The 27,193-nt window shown below is 39.2% G+C and overlaps 1 protein-coding gene across 3 annotated transcripts in view; it reads left to right on the forward strand.

Moving 5' to 3' along the window:
- radil2a (Ras association and DIL domains 2a) overlaps nucleotides 1–26,403 on the forward strand; it is a 35,734-nt gene extending 9,331 nt beyond the window's left edge. For all 3 annotated transcript variants that reach the window (XM_063018390.1, XM_063018388.1, XM_063018389.1), the window contains 12 exons: nucleotides 1,557–2,219; nucleotides 3,321–3,358; nucleotides 5,503–5,684; nucleotides 6,607–6,719; nucleotides 11,686–11,905; nucleotides 11,986–12,158; nucleotides 17,491–17,635; nucleotides 18,445–18,623; nucleotides 19,263–19,629; nucleotides 22,802–22,932; nucleotides 25,217–25,356; nucleotides 25,589–26,403. In XM_063018390.1, coding sequence (XP_062874460.1) covers nucleotides 1,557–2,219; nucleotides 3,321–3,358; nucleotides 5,503–5,684; nucleotides 6,607–6,719; nucleotides 11,686–11,905; nucleotides 11,986–12,158; nucleotides 17,491–17,635; nucleotides 18,445–18,623; nucleotides 19,263–19,629; nucleotides 22,802–22,932; nucleotides 25,217–25,356; nucleotides 25,589–25,688 — 2,451 coding nt within the window. In that variant the 3' untranslated portion in view covers nucleotides 25,689–26,403. The remainder of the gene's footprint in view (nucleotides 1–1,556; nucleotides 2,220–3,320; nucleotides 3,359–5,502; nucleotides 5,685–6,606; nucleotides 6,720–11,685; nucleotides 11,906–11,985; nucleotides 12,159–17,490; nucleotides 17,636–18,444; nucleotides 18,624–19,262; nucleotides 19,630–22,801; nucleotides 22,933–25,216; nucleotides 25,357–25,588) is intronic.
- The last annotated feature ends 790 nt before the right edge of the window (nucleotides 26,404–27,193 follow it).

Raw genomic sequence — 27,193 nt, forward strand, 5'->3', positions numbered from 1 at the left:
TATTAGCTTGGGTTTTCCATGTGGCGGCTCGGTGGGTTGCACTGTTGCCCTTCAGCAGGAAGGTCCTGGGTTTGATTCCCAGGTGAAGCGGTCCAGGTCCATTCTGTGTGGAGTTTGCATGTTCTCTCTGTGTCTGTGTGGGGTTTTTTCCGGGAGATGAGAGTAATGGTGATGTTGTAGCGGGTTGTTGCTTGGTCAGGGATATTTTCAGAAGAAACTGCTGCTGCACTGTTTGTTCTTCTATCTCAGTGCTGCTGAGGGTGCAGAGTGGTGTGTGGGTGTGTGTGTGTGTGTTTGTGTGTGGGTCGATATGGGAATGTGTTGCACTTAGGCGAAACACAGCGTGGCAGTTATGGTAGTGGTAGTTAATACAGAGTTTATTGGTGACATATTCAAGCTCTGTACTTTGTGTCTGTGGCGTTGAAATAACTCTGCAATGATTTTGTGTCAGCGTTGTTTAAAGGATGATTATATTGTAAATAAGAATTAACATTCCACATGGATGAGGCCACTTATAGTATTTGCAGGTACTGTACTGCCTTGTGTTCTTTTAAACAGAGGTTAGCTGAGGTTAATGATTCTGCAACACTGACTCACTCTTGTTCTGCTTTCCTCTTTTTATAGTTTAATTTTTTTTTTTTACTGTTTTTAGCTTAGCAGAACATTATATCATAGTTTCACTCAAGAATGTGTCATACCTTTGTCACTTCCACAATGAGAAGTACAAGAGTTTAATTACGCAGTGTCTATTCAGAGCTGGAAGTGAGAACCTCCACAGCAGTCATTTGTTGTGTCATTCTAAACCTAAGTAAAGGAAATGTGCTTTTAAGGGCACTTTAAAGCTCGAAATTTTTGACACTGATACAAATACTAAACATATTACTATCTACAACAAACCTACTATACAGTACTAAGACAAAGCAATAATGCTCGCTTGTCTGGTGGAATGGTATTAGTAACAATGCCAAAAATAGCTGCATCCACCCAGGGCTGCAACTCCACTTTTACAAATTCAGACAGCACACTGAAAAGACAATGGACAGATTTTAGGAGGACCAAAATGTGCTGGAGCAATTGGTTAGACCATGTGTACTGTGTAGGGTCCAGGAAATTTAAAGTCCAAAAAAAAGGAAACTAGAGAACCCAAAGAAAACTAACATGAACACAGCAAGATCACCAAACTTCTCACAGGCAGGTTGAAGACTAAAGCCCCATTCCTTCAGGCCCTCGTGCAGTCTGCGCCCACACCAGTTATACCAGTGGGCCGACACAAAAGGACATTTGAAAAGAAATGGGGGCAAAATTGGCCAGTGACCATCACACTTCACCAGCCAAAGATTAATGTGTCATCCTGTTTAGTAGTAAAGTGATCGAATCAATTGACTATATTATTTGTAGCTCCTTTCTCTGTGTCTGTACCCTTGGTACCCAACTACATTTGAAGTGGGCACCTAATCCAGTGGTATTGTACTGTCTGGTGCTACTGAAGGCTAAATCCTAAGAATTTATGTTTCTCCTACGTTTAGTGTGTAATCTGGGGTCTGTCTTCTTTGCAGGACTTTGTAATTTACCTGATGAGCGGGAGCAGTTGCGTGTTTGGCCGCTGCAACGAACATGGGGAGCCGCTAAAGGTGGATGTGCTGCTCTATGCCCCTGATGTGCTACCTCAGCACTGCTGTGTGCAGCGCCTAGATGCTCCCAGCAGCACATCAGAGGGTAGCAGTAGAACTCAGACCATACTGATGCCACTCCATGGAGCCCCCTTCACCCACAATGGTGTGCCTTTAAACTGTGAGGCTGAACTCCTCCCCGGAGACCTGGTGGGCTTGGGCCAGCACTACCTCTTCATGTTTAAGGACCCTACAGCCAATGATGCCCAGCATATTCCCTCCTGGATGGCTGCTCTGTGCCCACCGGGTGCAGCTTCACCCTGTAAAACTAGTGCTTCCTGTTCAAGAAGGCCTAGAATTCACAGAAGGGTTCCAGCCAACTGGAGGGACTCTGAGGGGACGGTGATTCGTCTTACCTACGAACTACAGCAAGAGGACCAGGTGCTGGAAAAGATCCTGACTGTTATGGACCATGGAGGACAAGAGCCCAGACTGCTTCCAGCCTTCCTGCTCTGTTTGTGCATCCAGCACTCAGCCGCCTGCTTTGAAATGGAACATTTCCGCAAGCTGTTGTTGCAACTTGCAAACAAGATCCAGCTCACTATGTGGGTAAGAGTCAAGCGGTATATGCTATTTATAGCTATACTGTCACTTATTCATGTAAAGACAATGGTAGTTTTCTTACATTATTTGTATTGAGTGTTTGAATATATAGATAATACTTTGTAAGTCATCAACCAGAACATTAAAACCACCTCCTTGTTTCTACACTCTTTGTCCATTTTATCAGCTCCACTTACCATATAGAAGCACTTTGTTGCTCTACAACTAGTGACTGCTGTCCATCTGTTTCTCTGCATGCTTTGTTAGCCCCCTTTCATGCTGTTCTTCAATGGTCAGGACCCCCACAGGACCACTACAGAGTAGGTATTATTTGGGTGTTGGATCATTCTCAGCACTGCAGTGACACTGACATGGTGGTGGTGTGTTAGTGTGTGTTGTGCTGGTATGAGTGGATCAGACACAGCAGCACCTCACTGTCCCTGCTGGACTGAGAATAGTCCACCAACCAAAAAAATCCAGCCAACAGCACCCTGTGGGCAGCGTCCTGTGACCACTGATGAAAGTCTAGAAGATGACAGACTCAAACAGCAGCAATAGATGAGCGATCTTCTCTGACTTTACATCTACAAGGTGGACCAACTAGGTAGGCGTGTCTAATAGAGTGGACAGTGAGTGGACACGGTATTTAAAAACTCCAGCAGCACTGCTGTGTCTGATCCACTCATACCAGCACAACACACACTATCACACCACCACCATGTCAGTGTCACTGCAGTGCTGAGAATGATCCACCACCCAATAATTACCTGCTCTGTGGTGGTCCTGTGGGGGTCCTGACCATTGACGAACAGGGTGAAAGCAGGCTAAAACAGTATGTAGAGAAACAGATGAACTAAGTTGTTTCATAGTTCCATGCAGAACCCCATCAGAAAGTGTTTTCCTGCAAAATATAGGGTTGCCAGGTGTTCTGTTTTTCAACCTGACACACTTTATTAATCTATATAATTTAAAACAACATATAAAGTAACATATCAGTAACTGCTGAAATATCATTTGTAAATGAACCATTCTAGTCACTTTCTCTCAGATACTAAAAATGTCTCTTGTTGTTTTAACACGGATATTTGCTTTCCATTTCCTTTACAGGACAGTGCAAAAGAGCTTGCGGCGCTACAGCCAGACACGTGAGAGCTTTTCTTTTTTCACACACCCTGTATATTAATGAGCTTAATCTAGACTAGAGACAGTGTCATTACCAGTAAAATTGCTCTTCCATTAGACACTGATTTTTTCAATCACCTCAAGCCCTTCAAGCTTGACAGCTAAGCTAAGCACAACTATTATGAGCGATTGGTGATGGGGAAGGGGGGGGGGGGGGGGGGAGGCAGTTGTAGCCTAGTGGTTAAGGAACTGGACTAGTAATCGAAGTAATCGAAAGGTCACCAGATCAAGCCCCACCACTGCCAGATTGCCAATGTTAACCCTCAATTGCTAAGACAATATACAGTTTAACAGTGCACATTTTCAGTAATTAAGCCTACAGTATTTATTTGTGTGTTCCAAAGGATGGCCCTAAATTGTTTAGTTTTAGTTTTTTATCCTAGCCAATCATGTCTGTGTAGACACCCGGCTGGCCAATAGCACTGCTGAGATTCGAACTCTGATCTCTGCAGTGATGGGCTAGCATAATTGACCACTGCTGACCCGAGCACCCTTACAAAACAGTATTTGATTCAACAATGTAATGTCTATACTTCACATTATATATGGCTAAAGATTTGTAAACACATGATTATGAGCTTAGATTATGACATCCTGAACCAAAATCATGAGCATTAATATTGATTATTACCTGCTCCCCTTTGCAGCTATAACAATCTCCGCTCCTCTAAACCTTCTCTCTACAAGATTTTGAATTTGTTCAGAACTAAATTATTTTGTTCCAGGTGTTTAGTGGGGTTAAGGTCTTGGGTGTGTGCAGAACATTGGAGTTCCTCCACACCAAACACATCAAACCATGTCTTTATGGACTTTGCTTTGTGCACAAGGACCCAGTAACACAGTTATGGTAGAGCATCATTTTTTTTATATGACTGATTTTACATACCTGTTAGCAATTGGCATTACTAAAGCACCTGAATACACACAACAATCACATATTTTGGCTATATATTGTACAGTGAACACGCTATTTGGTAGGCACGGTAAGCTGGAACACATCAGCACTAACAGTGCTCCACTTTCCAGCATAACCATATGCACCATGGTAATGGACTCCAGATACTCTTAATTCATAGCTGGATTCTTTGTGGTTTCTTGCATTTACAGTGCATGTTTTAATTAAAAAGCATAAATTTTCTCCCTGGATCTGCTGGTATTTTTATTAGGAACACATGTACACCTACGTGTTCAAAAAAATATTCATTTATACTGGATTTGGAAAACAATGCAGTCTGATTTTATAATCACAAGGATTGTGTAGTGTAAGCAGCATGCCGAATCTGATATAATAGAAGGGCCCCATGTTGTCCCACTAGTCGAGTCCTGTGCTACCTTCAAGTTATTTTCCCTTTTAGGCATTTGATATGCATTTTTTTCTTTCATCGCCCGTTTTAAGACCGCAGTTTATCCTGATTTAACGCAACGTACCATATTGCAGCCAAAATGAGGTCTCTGAGGAAAGAATAGTGTTGATTTGCTTTGTTTTGAACTTCCTTTGATTCAGCATAGTTATGCAGTGTGTTTTGTGTTGATCAAAGCTCAGAAAGAAATGGCTTACTGCTTTAATGTGGTAAAGTGGTAAAAATGTAAACACAGGGTTTCCTCCCTGCACTTTCTTCTCTTACGTAACTGAATCTAATGGAAAAATCTGTTATTTCCATCCATGTTAGTTATTGTTAAAGCATGTGCTTTAATGTACATTTTTCCAAGCTTATTTTGAAACTTTCTTCAACCATGAATTCTCTATTACATACTGCAAACATGGATCTTGTTACGTCCATGCACTATATAGCCCAAAGCATGTGGACATACTTGACCATAAGCTTGTTGGACATTTTGTGGGTTACTGGAGTTTCACCACTTGGAACTCTATTTGTGAACAGGGCCAAAGTCATGCTGGAACAAGAAAGGGTTTTACCCAAACTGTTGCCACAAAGCTGAAACCACATCATTTATTTTATGTAACTGATTTTATACACCTGTAATCACTGTGTGTGGCTGAATCACCAAAACTCACTTATAAGAAGAGGTGTCCACATACTTAAGGCCATGTAGTGTATTTTGATTTACTGCATATTAGGTATATTTTTTTCTTCCTATGCTGTAGTGGCTCCGGGGACAGGCAGTCAGAGCCAGAGGATGTGCGTTTGCTGACCATGGCTGAGCTGATCCCAGGCCTGCAGCCGCTTGTGTTATGGATGGCGAACTCTGTTGAGCTGTTGCATTTCATTCAGCGTGAAGTACCACTACTTCTGCCATGGACACAACAGGATGAGGAGCAGGACAAAGGTACTTATGACTTCTTTAATGAATTTCATTTTATCCTGTCTGTAAGGAGTTTGCATGTTGTCCCCGTGTCTGTGTGGGTTTCTTCCGGGAGCTCCGGTTTTCTCCCACAGTTTAAATACATCTGTTCTGTCATGAATGTAACTAAGTAAGTGTGTAAAACATGATGTTAAAAAATCCTCATTTTATGATTAACATTAATTGATTCACCATTGCGGGTTACAATTTGGTTAACAACAACAAGTTTAACATATCATACACAAAACATACAATAGCAATACACTTCAATATTTTGATCCTTAATATTGAAAATAATCAATAAAATAGCATTAATATGCCACCCACAGAGGTGGTTGCTTGTATGTTTATTTATTTATTATTCATTTTACCCAATTCAATCATTGCTTATTCAGTCTTTTAGAGTTAATGTTTTTACACTTGTGTTTAGGTTTGTTAATCCTTGATCCACTTAAAAACAGTAGTATGGGGTTAACTTAAACTGACCTTGTGTGCAAACTGTGCACCTTTATGCCCAGGGATCAAAAAAACATGCCTGGTTGACTGTCATGTATTTTATACAGTGAAGATGTTAAAGGTGACTACAACTTTAAAAAAAGCTAAATTATTTTTGTATGCATTATTGTTTGCGTTATTTAAATAAACATAAATAAGAACATTAAACAATATATTGCAAAGATATTTTTATTGGGGGGGGGTGCTCAGCTTAAATACAGTACATATGTAACAATACGCTGGCATTGAATTTGCTTGCTGCTTGGATAAATTTATTTTCTTAAATAAATAAGTAAATGGTTTTGGACACTCATCAGACTTTAAATAGTTGGTTTGGTTAAATATTGCTTGCTGTGGTTATTAAATAGCTTTTCCATGTTATCATAATTAATATTTCTGTCTCTCTTTACAGAATTGTTCAATTCTGAGATTCTGTCTACACGTGTTGCCAGTGAAGAGGCCATGACTGTTCTAGAGGAAGTCATCATGTTTACTTTTCAGCAGACTGTGTATTATCTTACCAGAGTAAGTAACACAAATGTCATACACACAGAGATCTACACAAATCCAAATACTAGTTATCTTCTTGATGTTATTTGCTACTGAATTAACATAACTTGTTTTTTTATTGTCTTAATGGACCAGACTGGCCTTTAAATTTCTTACTTAATAATCACTTGTCTTTTTTAATAATATACATTTATATATACAACCAAAAGCAAGAGGGTTTCCCCTTAAACTTTTTTTAGATTGATACATTTAGATAGTAAATTTAGATTGCACTTTCAGCTCTCTTCTACAAATTCTGTCAGTCCTACCCTCCTTGTGTTTACAGTTAGCTCTGGAATTATATGCACCCTTGGTAAAGGAAAAGCAAACCTTTACTTAATTTAAAATACCGTTGTTCAGACATGGAAAATTGGCAGTGTGCTCGAAGTCAAGGGGTCTGAATTCTTTCTAAATCCATTGTACGTCCAAGTGAATGTACTGGTCATTAAACCATGTTTGTGTGGAAAGACTGACTATCCCAGCTTACTTGAAAAGTCCACAATGAGGGTCTGAATAATCTAAAACATTATGCACTGAGGAGTGCTTACAGAGTTTTTTGCTCTAAACACACTCCAATTATATAGGCTTAGTGAGGTGTAAGTAGTTATGTTCAAAACGCAGGGGTAAAATTAATTTACTTTAATTAGCAGGTGACTAATTACTGTGTAAACAAAGAATGTCATTTGAATAAAATGTACCAGTTCGGTGTCCATTGTAAAACCAGGGTTGGAAAAAGTTAAACCTTTCAGCCACACCTGCACTGAGTAACACTTGCCTGACAGGACCGTGGAGTCTGGTTGCATTTACAGCAAGGCCAAAATTACTCAGTGGCTTCCTGTAAAGCTTTGAGTTACAGACAAACATTTGTATTTCTCTCAAGTAAGAGTTTAGTTGCAAATTAACTTAATTAATGGAGCAAGACGTCAGTGGTAGCAGTACTGCAGTGTTGTTTACACTTCCAGTCCAGCTGAAAGAGGTACAGTCAGAAATTATAATGTATGTGATTAACTATACACTCACAGTGAATAGTCATTTTTTATGATTAGCAGAAATAACGATTACTGACAACATTTTGCAGACCCCTTTACACTGCTTTGTTTATCCTTTACAAGATGGTAGAGCTGATGCAATAGTGCAAAATTTACCAATGCATTTAAGGAAAATAACTATTTCTTACAGTTTGGTTTTTATCAGACCTATGAAAACCAAGCCTAGTGGTTTTTTGCTGGACTAGTAATCGGAAGGTTACTGGTTCAAGCCTCACCACTGCTTGACAAAAGCATCTGCCAAATGCCAAAAATGTAAAAATGTAATGTAAATTAGACAGAAAGATTTGGATTTATCTGGTGTAAATAACTAGTTTGTTATTTGATAAGAAGTTAGTTGAAGCTAGATGCCTTTATGAAGGAGCAATGCCATTGTGCATTGGATAACCAGATGCCGCTGGAGGAGATGGCAAAGATGTAAAAAGTGTCGTCTGCCATCAATAATCTGAACTACCAGAGAATACACCAATACATGAAGAAGTGCTTGTTTAAACAACAAAATATTAGCACTTAAGCACTTATCTGCACCAAATAATAGAATCCCAATGGAATTTTCTGTGGACTTTAGTAGATGGGACTGTCAAAAACATCCTAGCAAACATTCCCAAATGTCAACTAGATGCGTACGAGAACATGTAGACCTGTTCTGACCTGAGTGGATAGGTTTATAACACGGTTATTCATTGTGAAGTGAGCAGGAAAGGCAGACTGACCTGGCATTCGCGTGATTGCGATTTGTGGGGAAACAGCTGTGTTCTGGTGAACGCAGAGCCAATTAGTGCCCCAAATCTGCTGTCTGTTTCCTACTCAGGAAAAGACCAGCTGTCATCACCAGACAACCAGTACAGAGGACTGGACAAAGTTGTAATTTCCATTATAGGTTTAAAATTAGTAAAATGTTCTGTGCTTTATGACTTGTTTAACTATGTGTGGTCTCAGTGTAGCTTGTCCTAACAGTCATCCACCTCAGGTCCACCCCATAGCTGGTGCATTGGTATAGTGTATCATCATGGGCTTCAAAACCATGGACATTAAAATGTGTTTGACCCCAACTTTATATATGATATATTTTTGGTTGGTGGACGATTCTCAGTCCAGCAGTGACAGTGAGGTGTTTAAAAACTCCAGCAGCACTGCTGTGTCTTATCCACTCATACCAGCACAACACACACTAACACACCACCACCATATACCACTATATGGTAAGTGGACAGTGAGCATAGAAACAAGGAGGTGGTTTTAATGTTATGGCTGATCTGTGTACATTAACTTTCTGCATCATTCATTGAGAAGACTGTGTGCTTCCAGCTTCCCACAACTGTTTGGAAAATACCATTCCTTGGCATGACATGCCCTTTGCTATTGGCAGACAGGATATGATCCAAACATTTGGTATTAAGCACTTTGCTTAAGTGCTAACAGCTCCAACTTCCAGTGGAAGTTCCAACTTTCAACATCATATAAAATAGCCATAGTTTTAAAGTGTAATGTTCATATGTCTACGTAGATTTATGTAATAGATTCTTTCATTTAGCACCTACGCCAAGCTGATTTAAGGAAGTTGTTTGATTAGCTTTACTACTTCTTTGGTTTCTTTGTGTTTCTGTGACCTTTGTGTTTTATAAAGTCTCAAAGGACAGAAGGAATGTGCAGTCGGTGTGATTTTCAGTTGTTGGATCACTGAGTACTTGAGGAGTCACATAAGTGTTTGAGTTAATAGCGTTAGTCAGACTAAATGTGCTATATTAGGCTATTAAGTAAATGACATTTCCTATTCAAGGGAAAGTGATGTGGGCGGGAATCTTTTGTCCAGGGTGGATGACTGCTTGTAGCTTCCATTCATGGGAGGTTCAGTTCAGTGTAATAGATTCCTTTAGACTGTTCATCTCGAAAGCATCTAATTCAGGGGTGTCAAACTCATTTTCACCGAGGGCCACATCAGCATTTTGGTGGCCCTCAAAGGGACAATTGTAACGTATCCTGCTGTGATTGCAGTCACATCGCTGTTTTTCTTGGAGGCTGAATTCTGCATTTATATTGTTTTACTTTACCACAGACACAGCCTCATAACACAAGAGATGCACCGGTTTCTCTTCCTGAAGCACAAACTTGTTTTCACTTTCATTAAATTTCCTCCTCATGCTTAATTTTCTTAATTATCTTTTTGTACGTTTTAGGATCATGTGTAAATATTTGTAACATCATCTACTGGCAGGCTGTGTCACTTTGCAGGTCACAAAATCAGCATGCATTTTGAAAGATGCAGTTTATTTAGGATTTTACAGTGTATTTTTAAGACAATCATTCTGCCCTCACTAATAGTTTATCCCCCTTTCTCAGCTAGACAGACAGACAGACAGACAGACAGCTCCCTTCAGAATACAGTCAGTTTATTTGCTCCCCAGCTGTGTGCATCAAAATGAAGTAAAAATACAAACAATAAAAACAATAAAGAACCTAATACAGTAAAAGCACACAGCTGTAGTCAAGTGTTACATCTGGTACAATATGAGATTTAACCAAACGTAAAATAACGAGTTAAAATTGTGTGTAAAGATACTAATTGCTATAGTAACGTAACAACAGTATTTAATTACGGTAAATTTGTAACTAAAACGCTGTGATATACTCACTAAACATTTACTAACAACTGAGAATATAAACGCCACTACTTACAGACAATGCTTGGGTATTATATTGCAAGATAATTATCTGTATTTATTTATTATTGTTTACGTTACTGACTACGCTACCCCGCGTTTTGCCGTAAAAGTCACATGGCTTCTTAGCGAAGGTTAAAGATAGTTGTCATGACTACGATGTCACGTTGTCTCTTAAAGGCGCAGGAGCGCATTAAATTATAAGCGCGTCTCTGTAACGACTCGAACCATCACAACAATCATACAGTCGTTTAAGCTCTCGCGGGCCGGATCAAATGACACGGCGGGCCGGATCTGGCCCGCGGGCCGTGAGTTTGACACCCCTGATCTAATTCAACAGCTAGTCAGGATCCTTCATATAAAGCACACCTACAGCATACTATAAACTTTATTAATGTCTTACTAATGCTGGTAGGCTGCTTGGCCTTGTGGCAGGTCAAAAGAGGCTGACCCCAAATGCTAATCAATGATTTAACCTTTCCTAGTATGTGCAGGATAGCCATAAAAATGGTTTTGCTATTCAAAGGAACAGCTCATTGCTCCTGGGTCTTGTTACAGCCAGCCCACAATGTGTTATATTTATGTGTTTAAACACAACACGTCCTGCCGTGTTTCCTCTACGCTCTGCAGTTTTCCTTATTCACAGGAACCTTATTAAATCTGCATGCTTTTAAACACTCTTGTTGTTATATGATAAAGAGCCACCAAGGCCTACTCTGTTTATTTATAAACGTCTTTGTAGCGTTTGTTTCTATAGGGGTGTTAAGGGTGCTGTGAGGAGCATCTTATCTTGGTAATTCCCAAGACTTTCGGTGCTGTGCTAACAATGGAACAGTGGCTGTGATGTTTCCCAGAGCCCTTCCTATCTGAGAGGAAGTCGACTAGTGCCGTGCTTCCCGTGTGCTTAGACAGAGCAGACTATAGACCTGCCTCCTATGCTTGGCAGGCTTTATTTTTGCACTATCAGCAGTTTCTCGTTGCAAACATGATTGCAAATGTTTTAAATTACAAATAAAACTTTGCAATGAATTCTAATTTAACACATTTTAAATGGCCAATTTGTTTTATTGTAGCACAGTGAATCCAAATGGACGGAGCACCACCATGCTTTGTGCAATGTATGATTTAGTATTTTCTATAAGATGCCAGACGATGCCACAGATGATGTTGAACTCTAAAACTGACCACTAATACCGATTAACAGATATCATCCATTCTTATACCCTTTCTGTTTAGAATCTGTATTCAGTACTGCCGGGTCTGCTGGATAGTAACCCTTTCTCAGAGAGCGGGCAGATTCACCTGCCAGACGGCGTCTGCAACATCCTGGATGTCCTAAGGGAGGCAGTACGACTGCTTACCACCTTCCAGGTGCACACAGAGATCTGCTCACAGCTTCTGGCCTATCTCTTTTTCTTCACCAATGCCTCACTCTTCAACATCCTTATGGAGAGAGGTCAGCACTGATCTGCACTTCTGGGTTATTTTTTTTTTTTTTTTTTTCTTAAGTTACTTAAGATTTTGTTCTTGTTAAAGGTTCTGGAGGTGGATTTTACCAGTGGTCAAGGGGAGTACAGATCCGTGCCAACCTGGATTTAGTTATGGACTGGACCCAGAGTATTGGTCTGGGCAACCTAGCAGCTGAGTTCTTCCAGAAACTCTCCTCAGCAGTCAACCTGCTAGCCACCCCAAAGGAGACTTTACTACAGGTCAGATTCTATGCTTTTTGAGTATTATGTTCTGCATAACCTGACCATCTAAAGCACCTTATCTGACCATCTAAAAGCTTCGGAAGTCTGTTTGAAGTTCTGTAAACATGGTTGGAATTATGGAGGAAATTGAGGGGGTCTGACGCTTCTAATTAATACTTTGAACCCCCCAAAAAGAGGTAAAAACAAGTTTAGGGGGCTTGTTTTCAGGCAAAACTTAAAAACTAGTTGATCTTTGTATTCACAGTCTAATTCAGAGACTAGAGAAAGAAATTAAGCAACCTTAATGAAGATGTGACCATATATAGTATATATACCGATCAGCCATAACATTAAAACCTTGTGTCTACTTTATCTGATCTACTTACCATATAGAAGCACTTTGTAGTTCTACAATTACTGACTGTAGTCCATCTGTTTCTCTGCATGCTTTGTTAGCCCCCTTTCACCCTGTTCTTCAATGGTCAGGACCCCCACAGGACCACTACAGAGCAGGTATTATTAAGGTGGTGGATCATTTTCAGCACTGCAGTGACATTGACATGGTGGTAGTGTGTTAGTGTGTGTTGTTTTGGTATGAGTGGATCAGACAGCAGCGCTGCTGGAGTTTTTAAATACCGTGTCCACTCACTGTCCACTCTATTAGACACTCCTACCTAGTTGGTCCACCTTGTAGATGTAAAGTGAGAGACGATCGCTCATCTATTGCTGCTGTTTGAGTTGGTCATCTTCTAGACCTTCATCAGTGGACACAGGACGCTGCCCACGGGACGCTGTTGGCTGGATATTTTTGGTTGGTGGACTATTTTCAGTCCAGCTGTGACAGTGAGGTGTTTAAAAACTTCATCAGCGCTGCTGTGTCTGATCCACTCATACTAGCACAACTCACACACCAGCACCATGTCAGTGTCACTGCAGTGCTGTGAATGATCCACCACCCAAATAATACCTGTGGGGGTAATAATGATTCTGTGGGGGTCCTGACCATTGAAAAACAGATGAAAGCAGGCTAAAAAAGTATGTAGAGAAACCGATGGACTACAGTCAGTAATTGTAGAACTACAAAGTGCTTCTGTATGGTAAGTGGAGCTGAAAAAATTGACAGTGAGTATGGAAACAAGGAGGTGGTTTTAATGTTATGGCTGATCGGTGTATATGGTTATATATATAGTTGATCCCCTACAACTGTCTGATTTTTACCTTAACACACTGAGTGCACAAATCTAAGCAATTTATTTGTCAAGCACTGTATTGATCATAACCACTGTGTAACTTAGTGGATTTTATTAAGCTACATCCTTAGAGAAAGCTTAATGTAAAACATAATATTAATATGATTTAAACCAGTCACTTCAAGGTGGGCAGAGATTTTAGGTGCTTTTGGTTTCGGAGACTGACTATCCGAACTGCCTTTGCTCCAGGCTTTCTGATTGCTCAAAGGCATTAGGAAACGGTGTGGATGATAGCATTAATGCAGCGGTTTTGAAAGAGGGGAATTAAAACACTGAGTAATGAGATGTCTATACGGACACAATGTCCTGTTTTTGTAATCCGATGATGTTATGGGAATCCAGGTAGAGGTTAATTTATAATCTTAGAACACCACAATAAAGCCCTTGAGGATCCTTGAAAGTGCAAAATGATTTTATGCTTCAGTGAGCATGAAACACAAACAGAGCAGCTGCCAAAAGGTGCAGTGTTCAGTTTAATGACGTAGTGGTAAAGTTCCCTTTCATAAAGTTCAGAGATGTTTACTTCCTTCAGACTGTTACACTCTTTTTACAGGGGGGTGATTATATTTTATTACATGTCCCACACTGTGTTGAAGTTGATGTCATCTGACAGTAGGCATGCTGTGACATGTTTGCATAGCTTCCCATGAATAGTCTGACCAGGATGTTATGGGTGATGTCATTTAATATTGCTCATACTGGTTGTTCATTAAAGTTCCTCTGTTGTGAAAACAGAGAGGAAGGAACATTGAGGGGGTGGAGGCAATATCTAAGCTGAACACCTGAATGAATCAGAAGGCGACACTTAAATTACAGTAATAATAAATGTCACTGTTTCTTTTGTAACCCAGTAGGAAGATAATATCACAGTAAAGGATTCCATCTTGTTAACAAGGCCACCCAAAGGTTATACGGTGTTAACAAAGAGTTCAAGAGATTTAAAGGGGTCAATCTGGTGTATGTTCTCTAAGGAAAAGATGTCTGAATCAGTGTCTAGGGAGGGGTGCTCATGGCGTGAATGTCATGTACTGTGTGAATTAACACTTGAATGACTAGTCAGCACCTGATCATGAGTTCTGTACTTGACAAAACAAAAATGAAACTAAACATGAATCAGAAATGTCATAAGACTTCAGGAAAGAGCCATTGATATGGATTTTACCATTCATATATACTGTACATATTATGTCAATACATATATACACACCGATCGGCCATAACATTAAAACCATCCCCTTGTTTCTACACTCACTGTCCATTTTATCAGCTCCACTTACCATATAGAAGCACTTTGTAGTTCTACAATTACTGACTGAATCCATCTGTTTCTCTGCATGCTTTGTTTCCCCCTTTCATGCTGTTCTTTAATGGTCAGGACCCCCACAGGACCACTACAGAGCAGGTATTATTTAGGTGGTGGATCATTCTCAGCACTGCAGTGACACTGACATGGTGGTGGTGTGTTAGTGTGTGTTGTGCTGGTATGTGTCGATAAGACACAGTAATGCTGATGGAGTTTTAAAACACCTCATTGTCACTGCTGGACTGAGAATAGTCCACCAACCAAAAATATATGCAGACAAAAGCACCCCATGGGCAGCATCCTGTGACTACTGATGAAGGTCTAGAAGATGACCAACTCAAACAGGAGCAATAGATGAGCGATCGTCTCTGACTTTACATCTACAAGGTGGACCAACTAGGTAGGAGTGTCTAATAGAGTGGACAGTAAGTGGACACAGCTAACAAAGTATGTAGAGAAACAGATGGACTACATTTAGTAATTGTAGAACTACAAAGTGCTCCTATATGGTAAGTGAAGCTGAAACAATGGACAGTAAGTGTAGAAACAAGGAGGTGGTTTTAATGTTTTGGCTGATATGATTCACGGTGTATATGAAACCATGAATTCCATTCGCCATCAGAAAATCTTTGGACTGCAGGTTTATCTGTCTGTAAGCGTGGGCTAAAATTCTTTCACAGCAATGTGAAATGCTAATATATTTTGAAATATTATAATGTGTTTAATTTCAGTCATTGCTGCTACAGGTGATAGTCAGTTATTAAGCAAGGATGACATGTTTCCTAAAAAATGAAGCCATGTGGAAGTTCCCTTAGTTTAATATTATGATTGCTTAATGAGCTTATAATTCACTGTTTGTACATGTACTCATACATCACCATAGCACCTGTCTGTATGTTAATCTGCCATGTTGCCAACCACCAACACAAAACAGTAGTACATCTCAGCAAAGATTAACATGCTTAACTCAAAATTAGCCACAGTTAAGAAACTGGTTTTAATTGTGCAATTCATGCCATAAGGAAACAGTTTGTGGTTCATTTATAGTCCTGCCATGTGTTGAACTACTTATGTTGTCTTATTTTGGCTGCTGTGTTTGGGGCTAGTCTTAAACGCAATGTGTCCAACATTTAAAATGTCCAGATATTTGCTGGTGCCGATTTTGGCATTGCTAGTGATTTTCTGTGGTTTAGCCTAAGCTTTCTTTGTATTGTTCGTAATCATAGTGTAGACTCAAGTCTCAGAATTTTGCTCTCAGTGCAGCATTTTCAACCCACATCCCGGCCCGTAAACTATATATAAATCAACCACAAAACTGCTCTCAGATCTGCCTAGAAAAGAAATTCCATTCAGTACCCATTAGTTTGTCACTGCTGTCATATTGCCCAAATGCATTTTTTTGAGTATTTACTCAAATGGGCAAATTTGTACTTGGAAAATAAAACCATTGGTTTAGAAAGTTACCCAAAATATTTTCCACTCAGTGTGTCAGTGTGCTGGTTTGTGTAAGAGGAAGTTTTCCTCAGGAGACCTCTGCATGATGAGCTGGCATACTGAGGCTGGCAAATTTAGACTTCTCTCGGTGTGGTTTTGCTTCACTTATAAAGTGCCCCGGTCATCACCCCTCCTGCTCCTGTTTATGTTTAAACTTTTGGTGTCTGCAAAGACTGCTAAACACTCTAATGAGTAATGTTATTTAATTTTTATGTCTGTGAGAAACAGTGATAGTTTATCACAGATACATGTTGAAACACGTTAGGATCTCTCATACTGTGCATCTACCATACAGACAGTAAATTGTCTAAGCAACTGACGGTTAAGTGCCTTGCTTAAGGGCCCAACAGTTGGCAACCTGGCAGTGGTGGGCTTGAACCAGCAACCTTTTGATTACTATTCCAGTACCTTAACTACTAGGTTACAACTGCCCTACAGCTAGTTTATTACTTATTAAGTTATTCATAATTACATGCCCATTGAACTAGTATTGAACAGCTACATTTAAGAAACAGGCACAACAAACAGCCCTATTGGTAATGTTGACTTCACATTTATTTCTCAAATTCATTCAACTTTTGGCAAATATAGGTAATATAATAATCTAATCTGAGTATAAATGTACATTTGTTATGTAGAGCCATGGCATGCTACTTGTCTACCTTAGACACATCCATTTGTGTCTTTCGATCACTTGACCAGGGTCGGGGCATTGTTAAGACCTAGGCTCATGTCTTTGTAGCAGTGTGCTAGTGCATTAAACTTCTGCATCACCGGGTTCAAGCTTTTTCTGTAACCAAATCCTAAATTCTACTGGCAATGTACTTTATTATACAGGGTCCTCAAGCACTGTTATGTTATACCCTGTGTAGTTTGCTTATACAGTAAATATAAATCCTCTTTTATTAATTTGACATTAAATGTGAAATCAAAGTTGGTCTTGTATAAAGCAAGATTTAAGTGTAAAGAAACCACATTATAGGTATATTAATAAAAAACTATATTTATTTTGGAACAAACCCATGACAGTTGGTAGAATTCGTACAAACCTGTACTGGGGTTTATTTCAAATATATGGCTTTTTTTTTTTCTAAACTGGCACCAAGTTACACCTAACTCTTTAATTATGTGTTTGATCAGAACTTCCTTGTGTATGCTTCCTTTCATTCTCTTGCATTGTTCACATAAACACTTCCAGCGACTGTTCGTGACTGTACTTTTCATCTGCAGACTTTGAGTAAATAAACCTTTCCTTAAATGGTACTAAAGCCTCACTTTTACTTTCTTTATGTGTGTACTTCAGACATCCTGGCAGGTTCTCAGGACTGAGTTTCAATACCTCAATCCAGCACAGCTTCACCACATGCTAAGCGAATACAACGTCGGCAGGGCCTGTCCCTCCTGCTGGAACCCTTCCTCAGAAGATGCAAAAGCTGCCCTCCAAACTTGTAAGTTCTATAACAGAAAAACACACACCAGTGGGTGGGTAAACATATTGTTTTAATGGTAACATTATCTGAACATAAACTAAGTATAATGTATGTTATTTTTCTTTGCTTTTGTGACATGGATAAGTAAATACATACACCAACCAGGCATAACATTATGACCATTGACAGGTGAAGTGAATAACACTGATTATCTCTTCATCCCGGCACCTGTTAGTGAGTGGGATATATTAGGCAGCAAGTGAACATTTTATCCTCTAAGTTGATGTGTGAGAAGCAGGAAAAATAGGCAAGCTTAAGGAGTTGAGCGAGTTTGACAAGGGCCAAATTGTGATGGCTAGACGACTGGGTCAGAGCAGCTCCAAAACAGCAGCTCTTGTGGGGTGTTCCCGGTCTGCAGTGGTCAGTATCTATCAAAAGTGGTCCAATCCTGATCAAGTTATATGGCACTATATAAAGTTTGTTGTACCTCTGCTCATGACTAACATGTTAGCAGGAGTTTAAAATCAGATATAATAAACTACTGTATATGGCTATAACGTTTTGGCAGTGGTTTGGAAAAGGCATTTTATATGCATATGGTTTTGGAATGGGGTGTCCATCAAGATTGTGGTGTATTGTCCACATACCTTAGCCATACAGTTTATAACGTGTGTGTGTGTTTGTATTGGTCCTTCTAATGCCCCTCCAGACAGCAACAGGTGAAACAAACAACAAAATGTTAAAGGTCACCATCTCCTAATTTGATTTGGTTCTGGTAATGCCAAGCTATACATCCATTCTAATCTACAGCAAATGCTTTCTCCTAGCTGAAATCCTGGAGAGCTTTGACAACCACCCTCCACTCATTCTGCCGACCAACAACTTTCACCTAGAGCTGGGGAAGCCCATCACAGAGCCTGGTTTCTTATTTCATCTTCAAGAGCTGCAGGATTTTATCTTTACTCTCCCTGTCAGCCACAACCACAGTGAACTGAATGCTATACAGGTACGTTGTTCCCCACGCTCACCCTGCTAGCTTCTTAACCTGCTTCCGTAATTATTACACTGTCATGTATAGTGGTTGATAAGAGATAACGTCCAGCGGGCTGTCCTGATATGAGGAAATGCAAAGTAAAGGTGACCACAATGCAAATTTCTGTTCTCTTTCCTAATTTTGTTTATTTTTGTAACCAAAAATTTTGGAAAGCATGTTTCACTTCTTTCATGTTGTTGTCCTAATTTGAATACATTCACATGCTGGTGACCTCTGCCACTGCCAGTTACGTAACACCCAAGTAAGTTGTGTAGGAGATACAATAACATCCGTGTATCCATTTATGGATGACCAGGTTCCACTCAACAAGGTTCCACTTACAACTCTACCAGAAAATAGAAGTCGCTGTTTCTGGGTGAAAAAGGCTATTTCACAACTGTCCTTTCCTCCCTCAGACACTCAGGCACAATAAAATAGTAATTGTGGTATGTGCAGAAAATTACATCTGGTTGGTGCCTCATGTGATGTGATATAAAATCTAACAACTGCTTTACTTCGATGTAAAATACTGGACTATGCTTTTTATGTATGTAGTGACAAAGGTAGATAACAGCACCCTAAATGCTCTTTTCAAACATCTCCTTCTTTCAGGACAACAGCAGTGACCTAGATGCTCTACAGTCAGCATACTTCCCATCTGACTCAAAACCTGAATGCCTCATACCCCCCAGTCCTATTATTTCATCTCATTCTGAAGCAGAAGAGCAGCAGTGGTCGCCTGGAACACCCCCTCACATCCAGGGCTCTCACGGTAACCTTGCTTCCTGTGCACTATTAGCTCAGAAGCTAAAAAACCTGGAGCTCCAGAACAGCCTGCCTGGGAAAACTGACTTGCGACTCTATAAGAGCCTGGCCTTGGATCCATCCTGTCTGCTTACACCCCCCAACACACCTCAAAGCTTAGAGCTCTCAGAACTGGAGGCCAGGTTGCAAGAGGAGGCAGTGCAGCACAACAAAGGTAGCTACGTGGATGAGTAAATATGTATAATTTACATCAAACCTTTTAGGTTCAGACAGTCAGTTTAAAGCATAAATCTGCTAAAGTAAAGATTAACTTTTATTCTGTCACAAGAGCATTAGAGTTGGATGATTAGGGCTGACTCACGGTCAGCATTCTGGTTCATCCGAAAGATGTTTGATGGGATTAAGGTCAAGTCTCAGTGCAGATGAGGCAAGTGTTTCCACACCCAACCCAACAAATCCCTAGACAAAACTGGCAAGGGTGTTTCTCATTGTTTTCATACTGTCGTTGTATTTTTTAGCAATATGATTTCCTTTCCTGAAAAAAAGGAAAACCTTAAGTACCCTTAAAACTGACCCCAGACTACTCTTCCTTCAACAGAATATGGAAGCCAATAGTTGCCTGCTTTTCGCACATCCAACTTCCTTACACATTAGTATAGACACTATTCAGCAGTAAATATTATTATTTTGGATCTAATCAAAATTCTGATTTTCCAAAAATGTTTGATCAATGGTCATGGTGGTAAATCTGCCACCATAACTTATTATAGCAGCGGCATGTAACCAGAGGGCATCAATACTGTAGCAGGAAAGAAATTCTGGTTGCTGACATATCTTCTATATCTTCATTTAACTTTTAATATAAATAACTCAGACAAGCATTTCTCCAACGTTCTTCCAGCTCTTTTCTTGTTTGCTGGCCTCAAGACAAAATTCCAGAGCCGTGTTCTCTGTGTGGGGTGTTCCTGAATTTTTAAATGATGAGCCTCCGCCTCAGAACTATTGTTTCTGGAATGCCAGGTCATGGGGGATGTGGGGTGGAATTTAACATGAGGTTTGTGTGCTTTGGCCTTGATTTGGCTGTGTTAAGATTGAGTAGGCAGAGAGCATTGACCTAATTAGGTCCAATCTGTACAGGTTGAGAATCGTCCCCACCCATAGTTAGAATAAGTGTGACAGTGTAGTATTTTAATTATAAGTAGGTGTGGTTGCTATTTTAATTCATAGCAATGCCTTATTTTAATCTTTCCTGCATTCATTGTATTTGACTCTACTGAGGGAACCATAGGTTGAGCTCTTGTCTGACTTAATAGCATTAACATTTTCACTTTTATGGCTTTGTTAAACAAATTAATTATTAATTCTTATTAATTTACAGTCCAGGCTGGGCAGTGTATCTTGTTGCATCGATAACCTTCTATTAAGCTTCAGATGAAAGTCCTCTACTGTGTTATTCTTACTTTTTAAAATAAAATTATACAAGTCTGCCAGACCCTGAGGCAGGGAAGCAGCCACAATCCATTATGCTTCCTCCACCATGCTTTACAGTTAGGATAAAGTTTTGATGTTGGTATATGGTGCTTTTTTATTTCTCCAAATGCAGAATCATGATAAATTAAGGTGATTAAGGTAAACTATCCACATAATGTTACTCTAAATGTGTTGTGAATACTCCATGTACAAAGCCTGCATTTTTCACGTAGTCCTGAAACAAAGCCTGTACTAATGGTCATAAGATTTGTCATAATACTATTATAACACTGGCACGAGGGGGCAAGGTGCAGTATTAATAATAAACAGTTTTTTGGTAGCTTTCAAATATCATTCTTAGATCCACAGTTGGGACAAACTGAATGTTATAAAACTGAATTCTCTCATTTTTAGACAGTTTGTCTTATTGACAGTCTAACTCTCAGTCACAAATAAACAGAAGAGTCGTGGTGCCAATCGTCCAGGTCTTCTTTGTCATTTGACGGTCATGATTCCCTACCCTCTTAAAAAAAGACTCCTGTTTAACATCACTGGTTCTCTTTTCAAGCTATAAGGGTGGCCAGAATAATCCTATAATCTGAGGCAAGAACTACAGCGATGTGATGATGTCAAGAGAAAAGAGCAGTGTATAAAGCATCATGGGAATTTACAGTTGAGTTGCTGGGTGGAATCTTAATCAGAATGACCATTGTTAGCAGTGCTGGGGCTGGGGTGTGAATAGTTGGAGGGGGTGGAGGTGTAACTGTTGCTTTTGTGATGCTCTTGTGATTTTGAAGACACCTTAAAAGAGGAACTAAGCATTCAGAGGAAGTCCAGCATAGCATGTTATATGTGATTGATCGAGCTCATAGAAATGCCCTTTGAACTTGGTAGATCTCAGGAGGATTTCCATAAAAATGCATGGAGGAAGTTGAAAAGGGTGTGTAAAGCCGTGCACATGACGTTCAGTTGTATTCCAGCAAAAGGCTGACAAATTCCATTGCTCATACACATACTACTGACCCGACCCGTCTGCTTCCTCACAAAATCTGATTAGTGCCACCTTATCCAGAAGAAATGTCGGCAAATATCTGGCCAAGAATTTTACTAAGATTCTTATATTTTATACATAAAACAGTGTCTGTTGTACAGCATAGACATAAAATGATCTAATAAAACAAGTTTTATCAGTGTGTCACACTAGATGCTGCACACTGTCTACACAGCTTCAAATTAGTTCCTATATAAATGAATGTCTTTACACCAATAGCAAATATTGTTTTACTTATTTGTCTTTAGTTTCTTTGCAGTGCATGTGTTGTAATATTTATAAAATTCATAAACCAATAAGCTAGTGGTTACAACTTTATCTTAAAAGCTTTTTTGTAACAGCATGATTTAAAACCAAGACCAGCGCCGAACTACCTTAAGCACTTATCAATCCCTGTTCTGTACCTCATAGCCTTTGAGCCCCAAATTTGTCTTGTCTGTCTTGATCCACCCCTTACGATTAAAGAAAAACATTGCTCCTTAGTGTACTAGCACCCAGTTGGTGAAAATAACGCCCCTTTCTTTTTGAACAGCTGAGTCTATTTAAAAGACAACCAAAAAGTACTTCAATTTAAAACAAACAAAAATACTTTTTCTACCAATATTTTTATTTAAATGGAGTATCGACAGATCTGTGTTCCTAGCCTGTTGACTACTTGAACTAGAGTATGGAAATGATTATATGACAATAAATGCTGTAAATGTAAATGGATTAGTGGTTACCACACAGAAACCTGAAAATACAGTATAAATAAAGCTTTATGTAAAAGCAATACTGTGGCCAGAACTAAGCCATAAACTAAACTCAATGCTATAAAACACATTTGGATAATAACATGCTCAACTGTGATTGTGTTGCTGTTTAGAAAATGGTTTGCAAAGAATTGCAGATCAGAGACTAAGAGATGAGATGGATGAGGATGATCGAGATGAGGTGTTCACTGTTGAAGTGTCAAGAGGACCTCATGGTCTCGGCCTGGCGCTGGTGGACGGACTGGTAAGAACAATGTTTTTGGTTTTTACTTTAAACCACCTCATTTTTTACCCTATATTTACTTTCTCTGACATTTTCTTCTGTGCAACCTTTATTTTGGCTCTGTACTCTATGTTAAAATTATAATTTACAGTAATGTTAAACAGTATTGGTCCCTATTTTGGTTGCCTCTTTCATTGTAGCACCAAAATTGGTTTCAGTACAACAATTATCCAAACTGCATTACCTATGAAAAGTGAGAAAGTAAATGTGTGAAGAAATGTTAGCCTATTACTTTTCCCCTAGCTGCTCTCCCATACAACTCATTTTGTGTTTGACAGAACAGTTTTCTTTGTTTAGAGGTAATAGCTCTCACTGTGGTCTGGTGGAGTCCTTGAACCTCTGAAATGGCTTTGTAACCTTTTCAGACCAAAATATGTTAAAAGTTGTTTTCCATAACTTGGCTATTCTGTTATATTTTTTAATCATGCAATAGGGGGACATTAAATCCATTGCTTGGCTTCAAGTGTGATTTATATTTAACAGGGCTGGCTGTGTTCAGTTAGTTACGCTGGCTTACCAATTAAATCTAGCTACATTTGGTTTTACTCATGCATAGTTGCACTAATACCAAAAAAAGATCTGATAAAGGGTATACCTGCTGTATAACCCATAATAATCAAGTGGCTCTATTTAATTCCCTTGTTATCGTTTAACAATAGAGCTCCAGTTTAAAATATCGCTGTATGCTTGCAGGATTATACACTGGTCATAAGATCTTATTAATAGGGGCTGTACTGTGAGACACAATAAAACCTAGTAAACCTCTAATCTGATTACATTCACGTGAGCATACTGTGTCTTCCAACCTCTCTAGATTGGTCAACTTGTATAGGTGACATTTTCCATGTCTTAGCATGCTTATAACAAATTAAAGAGTGACATCTGTCTCTACCATCCACAACTGTGAGCCAGTCACATTGCATATTTGAATCAATACAGAATGCAGGCGTCTCCAGAAACTCCAGTCAGCGTAGCGGCAGGTCAAGTTCCACACATCAAGGCAGGGCTTCGGCCATCCCTGCACCGCCCTTTCCCCACTCAGACATAGCCAGTCAGATTATTATTCCTGGAACATTACTTATTTTACTGATCTGACCCAATGAAAGAAGATACTGTATGCAACTCAACGTTTTCTTCATATTGGCTAAAATAATTGGCTAAAATAATACACATATATGGATGTATTTTTGTAGTGTTGTAGTGTAGCTGAACTTTAAGTAGGATTTGAATTACAGCATTAGTTTAAAATGAGTATTAATATGCAGTTTGATCTCCTAGTCGGACCGCCATCAGTTGGATTAGATAGATTTAAAGCTGCAGCTGTTGTGGCTAAAAATAATTGCTGGTTGTGTTGTGTGTTCTGAATGATAGCGAAGGTTTAAAATGTCTATGCACCTCACTCCTCCCAACCCCACTGTGTTAGACTCAAAGTCAAGATTGCTGACTAAAGAGTCTGTCATTGAGATGTGTGAAGGGGGTCAGGTTTTACGGGAAATTGCTCATTAGAATGTAAATGGCTTTGATTTGGCTTTGTCAGGGCTCTTGTAACGTTTTTGATGAAAGCTTCATTGAGAACATGATTTATAGGTCATCCTCAACTTTTCCCAGAACCTCTTGCCACTTGTTTAAATAGGGCAGCATAACACATTTTTGTTGATACCTAAGTCTAAATTCACAAAAGCATTTTGGAGACCAAGATTAAGTCATTTACGTCAACGAAGGTCATGAATCTTATTCAAAACTGCTTAATCCAGCAGTTTTTTATCTAATTAACATGAGTCTGAAACAAAAAAGATATATACCAGGTTGGATCAGGGGTTTTCAGCCCCAGTGTGCAGCCCACATTCCTGTGTTTTAGGCCTGCACTACTAAGTAAAGAGTCATTAGTATTTCTAAGATATAAACAACAAGCTTTTGTATACATTTATCCAAAATTTAAAATATTTGTAGTTCTCAGACAGTATGTGTAGACATACTGTCTGAGAACTACAAATATTTTAAATTTTGGATAAATGTATACAAAAGCTTGTTGTTTATATCTTAGAAATACTAATGACTCTTTACTTATGGCCAACACTAGTGCTGATGGTAAGTTTAAATGTCTCAATGATAAATGAGCTCCACCATACATCCCATAATGGCAATGCAATCACAGCCTAACAGTCGGATTAAATGTGAGTTAACATTTGTTGTTTTATCAGCAACCTTTTCTGAATTTACATCTGTTTGTCATGTTTAACTGTAGAAAACTCCACTAAGGATGAGTGGCATCTACGTAAAGTCACTAGTGCCGGGTTCACCTGCTGCTCAGTGCCAGAGACTCAGGGTTGGTGACCGCGTTTTGGCCGTGAATGGACACAGTCTTGTGGGCATGGATTACCAAACGTGAGTATTCAAACCAACACAGAATATTAACTAGATACGTTAACATCAGCTCAAACATCAGTTTAGTGTAATATATTCAGTCAGGGAGGTGCTGCCAGTGCATTTCTGAGATTACATTTCTTTGGGGTTTTAGGAAAGAACTTCTTGTTTTGTTGGTGTCATTGGTATTGCAGCTTGCTTACTACTGAGACTCTAAAATCTCATCCTATTTTTCTGTGTGTGTGTGTTCTAGTGGTAGAAACATCATCCAGACATCAGGAGACACTCTCCAATTCCTGGTGGCCAAAACTGAATCCAGGAGCAGTGGCAGAAGCGCCATCACAAGATGCTAAAGCTCATTTAAGTTTCATTTAGCTGCCTCCGCCAGTTATGTCATCATTCTGCTGGCTAAAATACTCAGGCTTGAGCTCAAACCAAAGAAAAGAATCATCTTACCAGCTGCAGTATATATTAAACAGTTGTTACTGGAAGTTAATTTATTTCTGACTATTGACCGGCCAGTCTTAACAAGTGAAACACTCCAATTTGCTGAAGACTTTATGAAGTAGTTAGACTGATAGCTATCTCATTTATACTTTAGAACCAATGTTTACTCCTATTTTATTGTAATTTAATGTTAATCTCTTTGTCGTCTGCATGAAATGCAGTGTGATTCTGGTTTGTTGGAAAATGCCTGTGGTTCAGTGTTACTTCAGTCATTGGCAAGAAAAGGACTGTCTTAAACCTAAGTCTAATACTTAACTTACATATGCAGGATGTGTAAACCAAGTAGTGCAGTTAATACAACAAAAGCATCTATGTAACTCTGTTAAATATATATTACTCTGTTAAATCAGGATTAAGTATTTATATTGTTAACATTCATACATGTACCAGCCAATCATCAGCAATCTTCTATTTTTCAACTTAAAAATAACTAGTAAGTTATAATCAGTACCAACCCTTGCTAGAGAATCAGTGTTACGTCTGAATTATTCATATGGTAAAAAATATGTTTGTATTTTATATTTATATTCTTTATATTTAAGGTGTTATTTTGCATATGAATAAACTACACTCATTTGTAATTTAAAGATTCATTCAATTCTTTTAAATGAAATGTCTTGTTTGACCAATATATACCTGTATCTTGACCTTACATGATTCTAGCCATTTAAATAAGCCTTAACAATGAATTTTTGAGCATCCATTGGAAAATGTTGCGATTCACCCATCTAATGTGTTTTCAGGCTGTTTTAACCATTATGCCATGTTTACATACGGTTCTTTAGAGGGCATTAGTAGGAATGTCTAAAATCTTAAAACAGTTTATGAGTTTACCAAAAATAAAGTGTTTGCCCACTGCAGGGAAAATGAGGAGTGCAGCTGTGGACCCTGCTGGTTCAAATCTGATGGCTACATGTGCCAAGGGTGTGTCTCCATTACCTTACCATTTATAGATCAGCGCGGCTCTCGACTCCCAAATATCGTTACACACTGTAGTTTTTTATGTCCCACATTTCTGCAGGAGCCCCGCTGAGATACACCTCTGCTCTAATATGGTAAAAACCCACCTTCACCATAATTACAAGCCTTTGATCTTTCAGCAGGATGTGGTTTCATCAAATTTGACCACATGACTAAACTAGCAAGCTGTTTTGGAGGAGTGTGAGCAGATTCCAGATTTAGTAGTACAGTAGTCAGACACACAACTGCTCTGCATGTTTGTTTCAGTAAAACCGCAATGCATTGTGAAACAATCCCAGATCCACAAAAAGTAGCAGCCCCTCACAATAAACATTTTTTAGACTATTTTAGTTTAAAAAGGCATAGACTGAGGGTTGCTACACTATGGCAA

The sequence above is a fragment of the Trichomycterus rosablanca genome, chromosome 22 (assembly GCF_030014385.1).
Source record: "Trichomycterus rosablanca isolate fTriRos1 chromosome 22, fTriRos1.hap1, whole genome shotgun sequence".
NCBI classification, from domain to species: domain Eukaryota; kingdom Metazoa; phylum Chordata; class Actinopteri; order Siluriformes; family Trichomycteridae; genus Trichomycterus; species Trichomycterus rosablanca.